This window comes from Paraphaeosphaeria sporulosa (genome assembly GCF_001642045.1).
Source record: "Paraphaeosphaeria sporulosa strain AP3s5-JAC2a unplaced genomic scaffold CC84scaffold_3, whole genome shotgun sequence".
Classification (NCBI taxonomy): Eukaryota; Fungi; Ascomycota; class Dothideomycetes; order Pleosporales; family Didymosphaeriaceae; genus Paraphaeosphaeria; species Paraphaeosphaeria sporulosa.
The window spans coordinates 1,195,665-1,211,491 of record NW_017253362.1 but is presented as its reverse complement, the minus strand read 5'-3'; the positions used below and the strand labels follow the sequence as shown (position 1 = coordinate 1,211,491).

The 15,827-nt window shown below is 51.7% G+C and overlaps 7 protein-coding genes across 7 annotated transcripts; 4 read left to right on the top strand and 3 right to left on the bottom strand.

The window, feature by feature from the left end:
- Window positions 1-223: 223 nt before the first annotated feature.
- Window positions 224-3,000, top strand: CC84DRAFT_1085793 (uncharacterized protein; the record flags this gene model as incomplete). Its single annotated transcript, XM_018174118.1, has 3 exons — window positions 224-494; window positions 570-2,865; window positions 2,913-3,000. 3 exons carry the CDS (start codon window positions 224-226, stop codon window positions 2,998-3,000), a joined length of 2,655 nt encoding a protein of 884 aa, XP_018038627.1.
- A 363-nt stretch (window positions 3,001-3,363) lies between these two features.
- On the top strand, window positions 3,364-4,643 carry CC84DRAFT_1162234 (uncharacterized protein). The gene has a single exon (XM_018177945.1). The coding sequence runs from the start codon at window positions 3,626-3,628 to the stop codon at window positions 4,565-4,567; it is 942 nt and encodes a 313-aa protein (XP_018038626.1). The 5' UTR covers window positions 3,364-3,625; the 3' UTR covers window positions 4,568-4,643.
- Window positions 4,644-5,559: 916 nt separating this feature from the next.
- CC84DRAFT_1239417 (uncharacterized protein) lies at window positions 5,560-6,439 on the top strand (the record flags this gene model as incomplete). Its single annotated transcript, XM_018183976.1, has 3 exons — window positions 5,560-5,833; window positions 5,932-6,088; window positions 6,144-6,439. 3 exons carry the CDS (start codon window positions 5,560-5,562, stop codon window positions 6,163-6,165), a joined length of 453 nt encoding a protein of 150 aa, XP_018038625.1. The 3' UTR covers window positions 6,166-6,439.
- A 2,235-nt stretch (window positions 6,440-8,674) lies between these two features.
- On the top strand, window positions 8,675-9,608 carry CC84DRAFT_1140837 (uncharacterized protein; the record flags this gene model as incomplete). Its single annotated transcript, XM_018176298.1, has 3 exons — window positions 8,675-8,913; window positions 8,999-9,077; window positions 9,144-9,608. 3 exons carry the CDS (start codon window positions 8,675-8,677, stop codon window positions 9,606-9,608), a joined length of 783 nt encoding a protein of 260 aa, XP_018038624.1.
- A 1,328-nt stretch (window positions 9,609-10,936) lies between these two features.
- Window positions 10,937-12,126, bottom strand: CC84DRAFT_1086672 (carbon-nitrogen hydrolase; the record flags this gene model as incomplete). Its single annotated transcript, XM_018174172.1, has 5 exons — window positions 10,937-11,208; window positions 11,302-11,573; window positions 11,645-11,885; window positions 11,946-12,033; window positions 12,082-12,126. The coding sequence occupies 5 exons, from the start codon at window positions 12,124-12,126 to the stop codon at window positions 10,937-10,939; spliced, it is 918 nt and encodes a 305-aa protein (XP_018038623.1).
- A 439-nt stretch (window positions 12,127-12,565) lies between these two features.
- Window positions 12,566-13,072, bottom strand: CC84DRAFT_1214777 (uncharacterized protein; the record flags this gene model as incomplete). Its single annotated transcript, XM_018182670.1, has 2 exons — window positions 12,566-12,631; window positions 12,695-13,072. The coding sequence occupies 2 exons, from the start codon at window positions 13,070-13,072 to the stop codon at window positions 12,566-12,568; spliced, it is 444 nt and encodes a 147-aa protein (XP_018038622.1).
- A 428-nt stretch (window positions 13,073-13,500) lies between these two features.
- CC84DRAFT_1194518 (uncharacterized protein) lies at window positions 13,501-15,804 on the bottom strand. Its single transcript, XM_018181351.1, has 7 exons — window positions 15,401-15,804; window positions 15,331-15,340; window positions 15,175-15,277; window positions 14,625-15,116; window positions 14,345-14,556; window positions 14,163-14,284; window positions 13,501-14,116 (listed from the first exon to the last, which is right to left on the bottom strand). The coding sequence occupies exons 1-7, from the start codon at window positions 15,448-15,450 to the stop codon at window positions 13,909-13,911; spliced, it is 1,197 nt and encodes a 398-aa protein (XP_018038621.1). The 5' UTR covers window positions 15,451-15,804; the 3' UTR covers window positions 13,501-13,908.
- Window positions 15,805-15,827: the final 23 nt, after the last annotated feature.

Sequence of the window (15,827 nt, the reverse complement as noted above, 5' to 3'; positions counted from 1 at the left end):
CGTCAACACCGATGCCTTCTGCACACAACGGCAAGACTTGGGCGGGTGCCAGGTACATCTGCCCATGTGAGGCGCGTCATGTGACGACGTGCAACGCAGTCGTGCCGCTGCCTTAGGTAAGGCGGGCCGTTGCATCTCGAATGTTGTGATTACGCGCACCTCAACCCTCCGACACGCCCCGCGCGTTCGCAGGCACCCTACTCCCACCCGCAACTGCGCAGCCATGGCAGATCACAGAGGCGTGCACTCGTCCCGCCGGCGCATCACCCCGGCCCCGCAGCCGCCGCCCAAAGCAACCACGACCTCTCCACCAGCCGCGCGCACAACGCGCCGAAGAGGCGCAAGAAGCGCAAGCCGCGATGTCGACGAACCCACCAAACCAGCGCGTCGCAGCGCGCGCCAAGCAAGCATCGCCAGCGTCCTTGGTGAGAACGAGCCCGACGCCAGAGCACTTTCACGCGCAAAGCGTCAGGCTCAAAAAGAAGCTATTCCAGGTGCGTCGCGCCCGCCCGTCCGCAAACACCCGTGTGCTTGATATCTTTGTCCCCAACAGCTAGCTGATATTGCAGCAGACCTGACAGTCGTAGAAGAAGTTCAGATCCCGAACGCGCCCGCATCACCGCCACGCACAAGCACGGAAATCGCAATACCCCGTCGCTCGCTTGGTGCAGTGTCCGAGATGTCTGGTACAACGGCGATATCGTCCTTCACCATGGTCGAAGCTGAAACCTTGGAGCCTCGCTTCATGCTTCGCTACTTATCCAGGCTTCATGAAGAAGTAGTCGAGTGCCTAGACCATCTGGTCCCTGCAGAGGGCGGCATGGTGGAAGACGCTCAACGTATTGAGCTTTTACATGATCCGAATTCTGACTTCTTGGCTGACTACAACGCCTTCGATCTACAATTGAGGGCACGTCTCAGTCACTATCGTGGAGACAATCAGCAGTATATACACATTCGAGCTGCGCACGCTGCACTGTTTCCAGGACCAAATCAAGACGCTGCGACTAGAACCGGCTTGGACTTGCTACTCTATCAAGCCAACCTGATAGTCTTTGCCAAAGACATGATGCCTCTGGAGAGGAACGACAAAACCACAGTAGCAGCGCTTCGGGATCTTGATACTCATTTTCCGTCTTTGTTTCTCCCAGCCCTTACTCTTGATATCAACGCCGCCGAATCGGCCGCCGGTGAAAGTGCTTTGCTACAAGAGACTTTCGAGCTGGCGTTAGAGCTGCGAACGCAACTAGCCATCTCTTCTCTGTCCCATGGACTCACAGACAATGCGTTTGATCCTGACGCTGCGCTAGATGAAGTGTTCTGTCATCCTCCAGAAAGCATTCCCCAGTTGGGTGTATTTCGCGGCTGGTCTACGTTTGAACTGGGTGGAGAGGATTCCCCCTTGCCCGGAGCATTTGTTCAAAAGGTTGTTGCTCGCATGGCGGCCATCAGGGAGTTCTTCTCCACAGGCGAAACATCACAGGGACAGGAAGGAAGCGTGAACCTGGACGATTTAAGCGCGACATTCCCGTGGACTGCGCTCGTGCTACGCTTAGTAGGCTGGGTGCGTGCTCGGGACAACGAGCTTGCAGCCGCTATTCACTATCATGGCGGTGCGCGTGGCATCCTAGAGATGATCAAGGCCGAAAAGGAACGAGCTATCGCGGTTGTAGGAACAGGGCGAGTTGTTTCGCGGTCCTCGCCTCGCAAGAGCCGTTCTTCTTTCGGACGAAATCGCAGGCGAAGCAGTGGAAAATTTGATCCAAACGCAGAAGTCGACACCGAGGTCCTCAGCAAGCTCATTGCACGAGAAGGTGCCCATCCTCAACTTCAGACGGCGCCGGCGGCTTCCACTACTCTGCAAGAGTCGCAAGAAGAAGAGGCTGAGCTGATGGCAATGGAGCACGGCCAGGAAATGCAACAAGACGACGATGTCGAGTCACAACCTTATCGAGATGATGAGGGTAACGATGCAACGAACGCTGTGGAACAACATGTACACGACTTGGCGGCAGATGATATCGTACCAACGCCTGTAGAGGAAATCTTGAATCATCCACTGCCCGTTCAAGAGCCAGAGATCCTGGAAGCGTCGCGACCACCTCAATCAACGAATGACTTCGTCAGTCTTCTTAAAGAGACCCGTTCATCAGACAAAGAGAATCGGGGGATTTCTTCTCTGTTTGAGCGACAAGCGAATGCGCAGCGCGTTCAATTTGGAGATGGGTTTGATGATAGTCAACCCACACCTGGCCCCTCTCGAAGCCAACCATCGGCTGGTGCGTCCCGAAAGGGTAAGGAACCCCAGCGTCCTAGTCCCCGGAAGCGGAAGATTCACGAAGTTTCCGACGACGATGATGATGATGATGCTTTTGAAACGGCTCCTCGCAGTAGAAATATCCAGCAACAAAGGGCAAACGCACCTAAACGTGTCCGTATTGAACCAAGCTCATCTGGCGCACCCACCAGCCACCAGCCTCGGCCCAAATATTTTAATGATGGATTTCAGTCTATAGAAGATTTCCCACGGCCCGAGAACGATGAGCCATCCGAGCCCGAAGCCCCTGAAATGACCGAAGAGGCTCCTCCCAGATCCACTTTCGACGATATCAGAGCTTTGGCCCGCGCGAATGCCATTCACAAGCCGCGTAGACGTAGAATTAATAGACCGTGGACTACGGCAGAAGAGGAGGCTTTGATATCGTACATGTCAGAGTGTCCGCGACAGTATTCCAAGATTCTTCAGATTGATAGGGATAGTCCACGCAAGTACTTCCATGCACTGGAGAACGGCGAGTGGATCGCATATCGCTCACAGGTCGACCTGAAGGACAAAGCGAGGGTAATGGCCAAGAACATGATCAAGTAAGCCCAGAACTCTTCGGCGAATGCTGCATACTAATTTTTAACAGGGCCGGTGCAGGTTTGCGACCAGGGTTTCAGGGTGTGATCACGCCCGCCATGGAGCAGCAATTGAGAGCTGATGGGTTTCATTTCTAACATGTGGTGTCAGACCGATGAGCGGGTGTTTTCCTCGGCGTTGCGACAGTTCATTGGGACGGTTGGGCGGTTTTACTTTCTATGCTAGATACCCCTTGGTCATCAAGACCCTCGCCGTACTTTAGTTATTGAGACATGATACTTCCGTTTATCTTCACACCCAATGGTACTTCGCCCGTGCTACTGGTGCTAATATTGAGTGCAAGCATGTTGCAGAGGCATGCGCATCCTGGCACCAGGAATTCCATGCTAGAAATCAACGCCAAACATACGCACATGGTGAGCTAATCCGACATAGGCTAGGTGATTTGTGCAACCTCTCATCATTTCTCAGGTACAACGCAAGACAATGTTCAGCATGCATCCTATCTTCGACCCATGCCGTGATGATCCCAATGTGTTCTGACAGATGAAGCTACGTTGTGTTCTGCTTCTAGATGATCAGTTCCAGACCCATGCACCTGGAGCCTCATCGATGACGTCGGTACCTCGCGACATCCTATTGCGACACACTCTCCACGCCACAACCAAACCCAGATCGCACACCCTCAATTATTCCAGTATCTGTCGGTCCTTGAGCTCTACGGTACATCAGCACCCAGCAGCCTCGAGAAACTCCTCCAAAATGTCATGGATGGACAGCTGGTCCCGCCCTTCCAAATCACAGGCCACACCGCCTCCACTATACCTTACTATCGGCGATGCAGTGCCTTATTGCCATAGCTGCGGCCGCGTTATTGGAGAGAGGAAAAAGCATGCGGGACAGGAAGTCAAGTACTGCTCCGCACGGTGTCGAAACAACAAGCCCCGTCCTATCGACAGAAGGATCGAGGCTGTCTTTGCCGCCTTGCTCGACGGCGCGACACCTGAGTCTCTCAAAGATAAAGATAGTGATGTTGAAGGCGAAGTTGTGCCCGTGGGACGGAGCAGCAAAGAATCCAACGAGAAAAGCAGTGGTAAAAAGAAGAAAACAGTAAAGGGCGACCCGAGGATCATCGCAGAGTGTGCAACCGTCGAGGAGATCGTCTTCGCACGGGAGAAGGACCCTACGAAGGTTTTCGGTCGGAGGAAGAACAGGGCTGCGAGAGGAGTGGTCGAAGAGGGCGAGTGGAAGAGCGTGGATATGGTCGATGATCCTCACGTCCCTACAACACAATCGACCGCTCCCGATACATCAAGTGAGAAGGACCACACATCAGATGTGGACTCTGAGGACGCCACGGGTGGGGTCTCTTTGGTTAAGAAAGACATGAATGAGCCAGCCTACGGTTTTGGTGCCGGAAAAATCCGCCCCCCACAAGAAAAGTCCGACATCAACGGCGGCATTGGCGGTGAGAAGGGCCGGGCGGAGCGCATCCATGAGACCGACGAGATGAAGGCAAAAAGGAAGGACGGTGAACGAAGGGCTGAGGAAAAGGAGATGGTTAAGCGGGCTGCAAGAAGGGGTGTTGCATTCGGATTTGGTGATGGCGAAGAGAAGCGGAAGTGTGAGGCTGTGATGAAGGGAGTGGTCGTCGAGAGTAGCTTTGCAAAAGGCGAGTGGGGGATAAGATGGAGAGAGAAATGAGCACTGAAGCAGGGTCGAACTCTGTAAGATAAACCGCAGGGTTGCATGAAGTCTCGTCAAAAGAGCATGCACGGTCTTATAGAATGTTTCTTTGCATCATTCTTCAAAAGGGGATAAATGACGATGCTTGAGTTGCGTGCGATTTGCGATTCGTTATCTCGGGTAGGGGCGCCACATGGTGCGCATCCCTGGCGGCGATCTGCATTATAGAAACTTTGAGCCAGATAAGTATCACATCTGCGCAAGCTTACCCATGTTCGTTCTCAGGATCGACAGGAGACCCGTATTGTACTGTGCTGCTACGTAGCTAAGAGATAGCTCCTGCAGGTCTCGGTCACTCACTGTGCGCGATGAGCAACACGGTCGGGTGCGAGAGGTACCCCTCCATGGTACTCATCAGCAAACTGCTGTGCGCAGAAAGTGTACAGCTAGGACCAAGGACCTGAATCGCACGTTCATTTGAGGATGATGGATGGCTTGAAGCGAGTCGCATGACACGAGCCTGGTAGGACACAAAGAGGTGGCGCTCCTGCGACAGCCCCAGCACAAATCTATGTACCCGAGCAAGAGCTCTGCGACTAGAGCAGAACTAGATTCACAATTACAAAGAATCTGTCCAAAACACGTTTAGTAGTTTGTACGGAATGGAAAATAATGCTACTATACCCATCAGCTTCGATGTTCGCGCTTCGACTGATGCTTGGTTTAGTTATTGTGATTCCCAACCGACAACATCTAGTGCATATGCATACCACAATGTGCCCTCTACCATGGAGTCTCCCGCATTTAGTGCAGAGACAGCGGCTTCAATGGCCAAGGGCAAGCGACAGTACGAGCTCGGGAAATTCGACTTCCGAAATGAGGCAGCTCAGCTACAAAAACAAATGTGCTAGACCCTTACCGGTAGTCCTCGACTCGGCGTTTGGTCACCTTCTTTGCCCTCTCGCTTCCACTCCACTACCCCTTCAACCACTACCCCAATTTTAGACATAATGAAGGCCACAAGCTACGTTGCCCTTGCAATTAGCTGCTTCATTGCGGGCTCCACCTCCGCTCCTACGCCTGAGCTGATAGATCTCACTGGCGTCGTGGGCTCGATCGCCAACGGGAACACTGCAGGCAACGGCAATGGCAACGGCAACGGCATTGGCAACGGGAACCAGGCTGGAAACAACAATCTCATCAACATTGGCCTCAAGGAGCGTGGTCTGGTCGATAGCCTCGCCGGAGCCCTGGGATCAATCACGAAACCCTCGGCTGGCAACGGTATGTTTCCAAAGCACTCTTTGACAAACGTCAGGTTGGTTTGCGGACCGGCGCCCGCGATGTATCTCCGAACAGTACTAACACAATGATTCTGTCAGGAAATAGCAACGGAAACGGTAATGGAGATGGAAACTCAGTTGGGAACGGGAACCAAGCGGGCAATGGCAACACAGTCAATCTAGGCGACGTGAACGTTCCTAGCGTCACGTTACCTGAGATCGAATTGCCAGACATCAACCTAAGCCCTTCGATTAAGTTAGTTGTGTAACACCCGAACGGGATGGAATGGACCTTGCTAATGCATTTGCAGCATGGCACGATCGCCGGTATGAGGGAACATGATCCCGGGGCGTGACATCGCTACGAGGGAGTGTGAATCTGTTCTTGCATGTGTTATTAGCTAGTATGTGAGTTGGGCGTCAACACTTCTGTCAATCGCAGCCGTGGAACATTCATATTTTATTCTGATCTTGCAATTCTTCTGGACACACTTTGAGCATTACTTATCATCACGTTGCGAAGCTAGAAATTGGGAGGACCGGGAATTTCAATAGCGCCCTCGATTGCGTCTCAAGCCATCGAGTATTCAAGATATAAGCTTCCTGGGGACCACTTAGTCCCATAATTTGCCAATGGCCTAAGAAGAAGTTGCATGCTGTGTCTCGCGACCTAGTCGATATGAATTTACGGGTAGGTAAGATATGTCTAATAGTGCTCGCCAATGTTATTGCTTGGCTTGTCGCAGTTTTGCAACGCTGTGCATGTTCAATTGCGAACGGCCCTTGTAGTGTAGGCCTTGTTAAGCTTCTTCGCTACTGACGGCCACATTGAATGAGTGCGCAGCCTTTCACACTGGGCCACTGGAAACCTTACAACTGGGTCATCACTCTCGCAAAATGAGTTAAGACGTAAACTATCACCGATCCATCACGACATGCATCAGGCTGCTCTGTGTGTGAGCCACGACGTCCCTATAGCGGGTAAGGATGCAGCACATGCATGTTATAGAATACTGAACGCCATTTCTCATAATCCACAAGTCTGGACTTGACTGCCTTTCCAATGTATCATCAGACTTCTAGGTTGATTTGCGCAAGCGTTGAGAGCTTGATGGTCGTGCGCACCTATCCAACGCCAGTGTGTTCTACTGCCGCTCCTTTGAGCGCCCGCCCATATAACTTGCATCTCACCACGATTGACGTACGAGGATGAACGCGACTTCTTTGCTCAAGCACACCATGCAGGGTTAAGTGAAGCTAAGTAGACGTTTGGTCTGTAGCTATGGACAACAAATTGAACAAGGCGGGTAGAATTCTGATGGCCCAGCATCAACGAGTCATACCAGTCACACAGCCCGAGTGGATATTCGGACCTTCGGGCGTCGTTATCGAAACCCATAAAAACATACCTGATGGCTCCTTGGTAACATCTCAACCGTCGAAAGAGCGCCTCCTAGTGGCCCTAGACCAGATGAAAACGTGACTTCGTACTAGCGCTGTGTGCATCATGCTCTCTTACACGATCCACAGTTTGTGGATCTTAAGCTCGCTTGTCACTGTTGCCAATGGATTCCTGTGCTTTCACATTGCTATTTTTGGCATCAGGTTGCAATACAGCAGCCGTCGTCAACCGCAAGGTCGCCGATGAGCATACTGGCGCTTAAAAGGACAGTCAAGTCTGTTGGATTTTAAATTGCACAATCAAGAAGTCGATGATTACTAGTATCGAGATCCTGTGAAGTCATTGCTATGCGATAGCCGAGGATGGACGAGTGAATTTCAACGATTAGTAAGAAAAGGCATCATGAAAACAGTTTTTGGTGACCTGGTATAAGATCTGACCGGACTGATTGACCAAAGCTTACGAGTCGAGGTCAATTTTGCGGGTTGAGCCGACGGTTTTGAGCCATCCGGCCACCGTACTCTAGTTCGTTGCCCATCCTTCTCTTTGTTTTGGGGCCCATACTCCTGAAGCTACTTGCAATATGAAAGAAATGTGGAGCCTAGAAGCCTAGGCTTACTTTAAGGGTGGCGATAAGCGGGCATTATTGTGCTATTCCGGTCGAACAGAGACGTCAAGGAATGAGTCCCAGATTGTATACTGTTCTTGGTTACTATGCTCGTTCAAATATTTTCGAATTATCCAGGGCTCCAGAAAGTGCGTTGCAGAGCATTCTGTGTACCCTTCCATGATTGCATAGACTCGAACTCACACCTTTACGTCCTATAGCCATTGCTACTACGGTCTCTAATGCGCCTCTCATCACTTCCTTCCATCTAGGCGACCGTGCGTGTCGTAAAGACCCTAACATTAACCGCTGGCTAAATGGCCTCTGCGATGACATGCATACACCTACCCACATCACAGCCATTTCATCGTATTCCCACGCTGTTGGGTTGCCTTGATCCAGGAAACAGAGACACATATGTATTGATTTAATTTATCGGCCTGGGACGCTTCCGCGAGTGCGGCCCGGCCGGAATCCATAGACCTGGAAGGACTCCTTGTCTTCGTATCATCGATAATATCGATGTTGTATTGCAGCAAGCCCGGCCGCTATGCATGAGTAGGTACATGAGAATTGCGGTAGCAAAATATGTACTTCTCGGAATAGACATTCACGCAGGCTAACAATCCCGAGTCTTGTCCCGAGTCTGTTCTTGGGGGCGATCAGGATGGTTTTTTGTAAGTCTGGATGCAAAGGATTCAGCTGGGCATCTGATAAGCATGGCGAAGACTGCGTTATTTACGGACAAGATGAGTATAAGAGAGGGCTGCGTGGAGCACGATCCGCATCTAAGCACGGCAGCGACCTCTTGATTCTCCGATTCCTCTATCACCATGCAGTTCCTATCTGCTGCCTGCCTCATCGCGTCCGCCTACACCGCCAGTGCTGCCTCGCTCCTCGAACGGACACTCGCTCTCCGCCAAAACAGCATCAATGCCATCCAGAATTGGTCTAATGACTTCGCCGATGTCGATTTCAACAACAACGCTGGCGGAAACTTCAACGTAACCTGGGACAATGGATTTGGTGGGAATTTTGTGGTCGGAAAAGGGTACCGCCCTGGGCGTGATATGTAAGTGGAACATCTACGAAGCATTCGGTGGAAAGGACGTGTCTTCGACACTTGTTATGCAAAAGCTAATCAAGTCCTGGATCAGGCTCTTCAATTACTCCGGAACCTTCGAAACAGACGGCTGGGCCTACCTCGCGCTGTACGGCTGGACCACCAACCCGTTGGTTGAGTACTACGTGATTGAGTCCAGTGAGTAGCATACATTCTCTACCTTGCCAATTTGTACTCAGACCACTGAACCTTCCGCAACAGTGGGCAAGCACAACCCCTCCGACAACGCCTCTGCAACCCAGTACGGCACTCTGACCTCCGACGGCGGTACCTACGAAATCTGGCAAAAGCAGCGCACCAACGCGCCCTCCATCATCGGCGATCACACCGACTTCCAACAATACTGGTCCATCCGCACCAAGATGCACTGCGGCGGTACTATCAACACGGGCAACCATTTTCGTGCGTGGGAAGCTGCAGGACTGCCGCTCGGAAAGCAGAACTACATGGTCATGGGTATCGAAGGCCAGCAGGGCAGTGGGGAGGCGGATATCACTGTGGGTGTGCGGCCTACGGTGGCGGTCCCCGAGACACCAACGAGTACGTATAGAAGTGTGCGCAGGACTAGTACGAGGAGGACGAGTACATCAACGAAGAGGATTTCGACCGTGGCCCCGGCGCAGGCTACCGTGACAAGTGTCTAAATTGCGATGGCCATTTGGTATGACGGCGCACATGTCCTGAGGGACCACCTTTCAATTTTGAAGTAGAAATGGTGGATTGAGTAGTCTAGATATTAAAAGTTAGTAAATGAACTTAGAGCATTCGGCGCTGAGACTTGCTGTTCGGGACACTCACCCCCTATCAGCGAGTTATTTGCTTCTCGATGTACGCAGCAATCTGAATGGTAAAATTCGGCTCTTTACTGTGGAAAGAACTACAGAAAGCTGACTGTAGATCCGGCTCCAATGCAAGTTGTCGCTACGTGGTTGCCTGTTGGCATGGCCAGCTTGTACATGAGAAGCTCGACGCTCGAGCTTAGGGCTCCACAGAAAGTCTGCTCAAGTCAGCGAGCTTCTTTTCTAGGATGGTCAAGTATATGCACATGCAGGGGTATGCCGGTATGCAGCCAGCCACCGCACAACACCTGTGGACTCGTTCCGAGACTTTCCCAATTCTCCCACCCACGCAACATCGCCTACATATATCTGAAAATTAGCGCTGGTGCTCGGGTATCTGCTTTCGCCGTGACGCCAAGCAATTCATCCAGAGTGCACCTGGATAGTGCGTAAACCTACCCTGCCATGCCTCCGTCCACTCCATGAGCCCGCCCTGCTCCATGCGGCCCTAGAGGTTCGGTAGGCATGAGCAATTCCACGTACACAATTCAAACCTCACGATGAACCTGCAAGCGATTCATTTGTTAGGATTTACCTACACGATCAGGCAAACATGTGGGTTGCAGACCACCAGTGGACACTGCCCCTACTCCCTCATCCCGTCCGTGGCCCTGCCCACGGAAGGCGGATTTCAGTGAAAGGGTATAAAACGAGCTGAAAAACACTTCGGGTGTTTTCTATCGCAGGATTAGCTGCTCGAACCGCATTCATTTGGTCACGACCGCAATCCGAACAACGGAATGCGACAAGTTTTGCCTTTTTGTGTCTCGTACGGGTCGGAAGCTCCCTGATAACAATCTCAGTTCTAATGGCTATGGAATTATATATTCCAGAGAGATGCCTGTGCAGAGGATTAGATCAAAGTATTCAATCTCGTCTCGAGTCAAGCTTCGCCTCGAGTTCAGCTTCGTTCCGCGAAAGGGCCGCAATCATGCACCCACTGCAGGGCTGCGGCCGCGACGTCAACCCGATCAATCGGATGCGATAAGTTTGGCTTTTGTGTAGTCTTTTGCGTAGTTTGCAATTGATTGGTAAGGAAGGGAAGAAGCTACAGCTTGGCCGCGGTGCGCACGGGGGGGTTTTCTTTTCTAACAAACCAAGTGCTGCCATGAGGCTTTACCTAAGTGATTTTTCTACAGTCTCTGTTTAAGTCTTTCATCCTCGTTGTCTTTCGTGATCAAATTTGAGTGCCTGTAGTCGTAATGCCAATCATCCCTCCCCAAATCAGCCCTTACCTGGTAGTTCGCCTCCGCGTCCTCCAGCACTTGCATGTCGATGTCCGCAACGCTCATTCCCTCTGCGCAGCTGCCCATGCGGACCAAGGGCCCTATAAATGGGACGACGACTTGAGAGAGGCCGGCGTAACCGCGGCCGGGCGGGCCTCCTGCGTTGGCGAAGACGACCGCTGCATTCTGGTTAGCCCCATGATCAAGCTTCATGCAACAAGGGTATTTGTAAATATAAGAAATCGACTGGAGAAGAAGGGCATCCAACTTACCACACGTATTTTCAAACGCTCTACAGGTCAGCATGCTATCCAGAAATAACGCCTCCGAGCTCGGGTTCAGCGCTAGTCCCGCAGGATTGCAGTCATTCAGCGTCCAGAACGTAGGAGTGATAATGATCTTCGCCCCGTTCGCTATAAGTTCGCGAAAAGCCTCTGGAAAGGCCAAATCCCAGCATATCAGCATGCCCACTTTGCCGATGGGCGTGTCGAAGACCTGATGGACGTCTCGCCCACTTCCTGTGAGATGTTCGCGTTCGGGATGCCTGTTAGATCGTCAGCTCCCATCGTTTGACCGCTGCATGAGGAGAAAATGAAGAAATTTTTGGAAACATACCACAGGTTTTTTTTGACATATTTGCCGAGGACGTTGCCCTCATGGTCGATAAAGTACGCAACGTTGAGCAGCTTATTTTCCTCTGCTTCCTCCTGGGGATGCGACTCCACAATGGTGCCAGGCTGTATGCATATCCCACAGTCCTTCGCCAGCTCCTTGTACTTGTTCAGATAGATCTCCCATTGGTTGCACAAACCGACAAATGCTGGATCCTTTGGTAGCCAGTTCGTGAGGTGGTATTCTGCGAGTCTGAATCAGAACAGCCAACAGAACCAACTGCAAATAAGTAAAACAGACTTACCAGGTAAAACAACCAGCTCGGCGCCCTGCGCTGCAGCAGTCCGGATATATGTTGCTGCTTTGTTGAAGTTGTGCTCGGGCTGCATCGGCTATACCCTGTCAAAATGACGCATCCTGGGCGCAACGTTTCGACATACCTTGGGATACAGCTGAATGACAGCGACTTTAACGAGAGGCGCCATTTTCGCTTTAACTTTTTCAGGCGATACAATATACGGTATTGCGCTGTGTTGGCACTGCAGCATGTCCCGTGCGACTGTCCGATGGAAGAGGAGATTCGGCGTTAATGTACGGGGCGGAGATAGATAGTGTGCTCAAGGCAAACGCTGATTGGTTCTCATTCTCACCTCGGGAAGCTGAGAAGATGAGATCAATAGAATAGCCTGGTCAACAGCTGTACCGAAGTATCAGAGGGTGCAGCGGGTGCGTCGGGATTGGTCAGATAAATCATAAGCCAGATAAGGAAAGACATTTGAGTGTGTTCAACGCTGAAACTCCGCAAGATCGAAGGAATTTCATCTTGGTAGTGACGATGAACAACGTCAAAGGGAAAAGAAAATTGAAGAGCTCTCAAGACCGACAGCAAGGACGATTAGCGGTAGCCGCGATCTGTGTAAACGATCAAACACTCCCCACGAAACTCCACCCCACCATGCCTCCATCTCTACCAGTTGCTTTGGTCTCGCCCTATCCGCACCAAACGCTCTCAGCTCACTTAATCTCACCTAAATTTGGAGCATAATTACTTACCGCGAAAAGGGCCTTCAAAGCCGCGACATCCACAAACCCACCCAAGTCTTCCTTATAGACTGCGTGCTTCTTGGCCTCCACCAACTTCCTGCTGAACTTATCATAGTGCTCCTTGTTTGCGAATGTGAGGATCGCCACGCCGTCTACATCGCTGAAGCCTTGAGATTCTTCAACGGTTGTTCCACTCCCATCCAGAGCAGGGTCAACTGGATGCGTTGCAACAGGACGCTCGATATAGTGCCGCGTATAAGAAAGAGGAAACTCGTATCCGACCAGCTTCTTAACAAGCGGAACATGAATGGTCTCCCAGTGATGTTTGAACTCTTCAGAGCTGATACCCGATTTGCGCGGAACGTGGAGAATGACCGAGTAAGTCATAGTGGTTGCCAAGTGTGGAAGCCGAGGGTGCCGCTTTGCAGACTAGTTTGTCGTTTTCTCTTCTTCATATGATTGATGAGAAGTTGGATAGAAGATGCGCAGGTGAGAGGAGGGCGTTTCGCTTTCAAGCTGTGCGCACGGAGTTAGCTTGATGCTTATTGCCGACCCCCCGAATGGACAACCACATTCCTTTTCCCCCACCGCGAGAAATGCTGCCATGTCAATAAAGTGGGCGCTCTTGGCATTATGTTGCATGTCGTGTTGCCGTTTACAGCGTACATCGCGTTGAAGATGTGTACATGCCCTGTTGGAGCCGTGAGCTTCACATTTGCCTATGCAGGCTGTATAGATCAGCTGTTGAAACCTTCAAGCGGAAAGCTTCGGGTGCAAAGTTTGTTGCTAGTATTTTGCAAAACGCCGTTGAGAGCGGGCGCTTGGGGTATCTATGCTCGAAAAAAACAGGACATGATTTGTTGAAGGATGAATCCCGAAGTCCATCAACGCCATACACTAATGCTAGGATGATAGAGAATCCATTGGCAAGGTCAATGAAGAGCTCAGACCCCACATGAAAATGAATACACCATAGAAAACCAAGGTACCCTCTGTGCGGACCGATAATTGTATACAATGCCCGCTGATCACGACACTGAATGAACGAGAGGAGGTAGCATGCGCGAGACAACCGGTATGGGTGCGCCCGATGCGGGGGCACTGATCTGTTGTATCGGTGCGAAGAAGTCGTAGCCACCGAGAGGGTGCCACAAGGAATCCAGTTAAGACCGGTGGAGCTATTTACGAGCGGCGGTCACGGCGTTTTCAGGCGGCAGACACCCTTAGGCCACGGCGGCATCAGCCCACTGACTGCTCACTCGAACGCCGCTTGTCATGTATGTCTCTTCGTCCGAATCGGAACCCAGCTCGGATACGGTATCCAGGAGCGTATAGCGGTTGGTGATAGGCATAGATCTCTGAATAGTTGGAGTCAAGTCCAGAACCTTCGCTACAGGTCGAGGCAAAGGTGCCGCGCATTCGTCGGGACACCTGCAAAGTGAGCCTACTAACATGTAAATCGTGTGTAGAGGCTTACCAGTCGATGCGCAAGCCTTTGTATACAGTGCGCGACATCATACAAGTCCTCGCGAACAACGCGTTATGAATAGAGTTGGTGGAGATGAAGGCATCGCCACCTCGGAAATAGATGTCGACGACCTGCGAGTTCTCATTAGATCTTTGTCTTGTCTATGTTAGACTGCGTATGTAATGACTAACGACAAGATTGTGTATGTGGTCAAGGTGATCACGGATCTGATCTGCCGTGAGTTTTCCTAGCGCTCCACGAACGATCAGATTACGGCTGGCTCCGCTGGCAATCTTGTTCGCGACATGTTGGGGCACATGGAACTGACGATCGTTCCATCGGAACTCAAGCCGCTTCGTATGCAGGTAGATATCTTTGCGCTTTGCATGGGCCAGGAAATCAGCTTCATGCGAATCAGCGACCAAAGTGGTTACGAGGATCGACACGCAAGCGTTAGCGTAGACAACTCACCTGCGCCGTCAACGAACGACACAGTAGCAGAACGATCGTTGCGGAGGAAGATGTCCAAAACGCGTCCGCCTCGGATGATGTCAACCAAGTCCTTGTGTGTGGTTCGGTCGGAAAGGTTGGTGATGAGGACCGTCCGTTGATCATGCACAGGAACACGGTTGGCAGCCTCGCGCACATCTTCCTCCTCCTTATCTGACGTTTCGAACGAATCAAGCTGGTCGTAGCTGTAGACCCTGTTGTGGGGCTGGGAGAGCTTCCGCAGCTTTACGGCGCCTTCAAGGGTCATATTGTGTGAGGTGGGCGGAGAGTCTTCGAGTTGAGGACGGCTAACGACAACGGGCACGGATTGAGGTCGGGCAAACGTCTCTTCCCAGGAACTTGACAGACTCGTGTATGTCTTCGGCTCGTCGTGTGCAGCGCCCTCACCCGCAAGCAACGTGTCCAAGGTTTCGACCGTGAGTCCACCGCGAAATAGTGCGCTCTTGAGAAGATCTAGCCTACGTTAGACAAATGCTCATAGCCTGGGGTCTACCTGTGGTCGAGAGCGTACTATATTCTCGAACAGCTTGTAGCAAGTAATCATACTCGGCTTTGGAGATGGTCACATTGTTCGACAAGCTTGGGGTGGTATCGAAATCATGACCAGAAGTATGCTGTGAGACTCGTCAGTTCACCGTGAAATGCACAAATTTTGGAAGAGACTCACGAATTCAGCTCTATAAGCAGTCAGCCATCAGCAAACAGTATCAAATTACGGCGCAGCAGCGCTAGCTCACCGACGTAGTAGGGCATCAAAGTAGGGCCTGCCTATAGTGACAGTTGCCATGGCGAGAGAAGCACGTCAAGGCCGACGAGTGCCTTTGCGAGGTGCGGACAAGGTCAGAGGAAGAAGTCACTTGAAAGAGAATAGCTCTCTCAGGTGGGAGTGTTATCGGCTGGTGGCCCAAGCTCCTTTACTGCGTCGCGCTTTCCACCTACGCACCGCTTTCCGCACTGTTGGAAGCACGCTAGCGCGGCTCGCTCCTTCCCCCGGATCTGCGCCAGATCGCAACCGCCGCCGTTCCTGCAGCCCATGGTGGCTCCATGCCGCTCACTGACTAGACTGCTCCTTATGCCGAAGTCTGCCGCTGGCCGGCGAGACCTTCTTTATACGCAGACATCAGGCCACATCAATTATTTCATGGCACGGATGGAGGTAGAGAC

Bases quoted from the DNA above. Each gene is read 5' to 3' on its own strand.
- CC84DRAFT_1162234 (XM_018177945.1), top strand. From the start codon at position 3,626: ATGTCATGGATGGACAGCTGGTCCCGCCCTTCCAAATCACAGGCCACA.
- CC84DRAFT_1194518 (XM_018181351.1), bottom strand. From the start codon at position 15,450: ATGGCAACTGTCACTATAGGCAGGCCCTACTTTGATGCCCTACTACGT. The intron at 15,117-15,174 runs GTACGCTCTCGA...AACGTAGGCTAG, and splicing joins ACAAGCTGTTCGAGAATATA to ATCTTCTCAAGAGCGCACTA. The intron at 14,117-14,162 runs GTAAGCCTCTAC...CTCACTTTGCAG, and splicing joins AAAGGCTTGCGCATCGACTG to GTGTCCCGACGAATGCGCGG.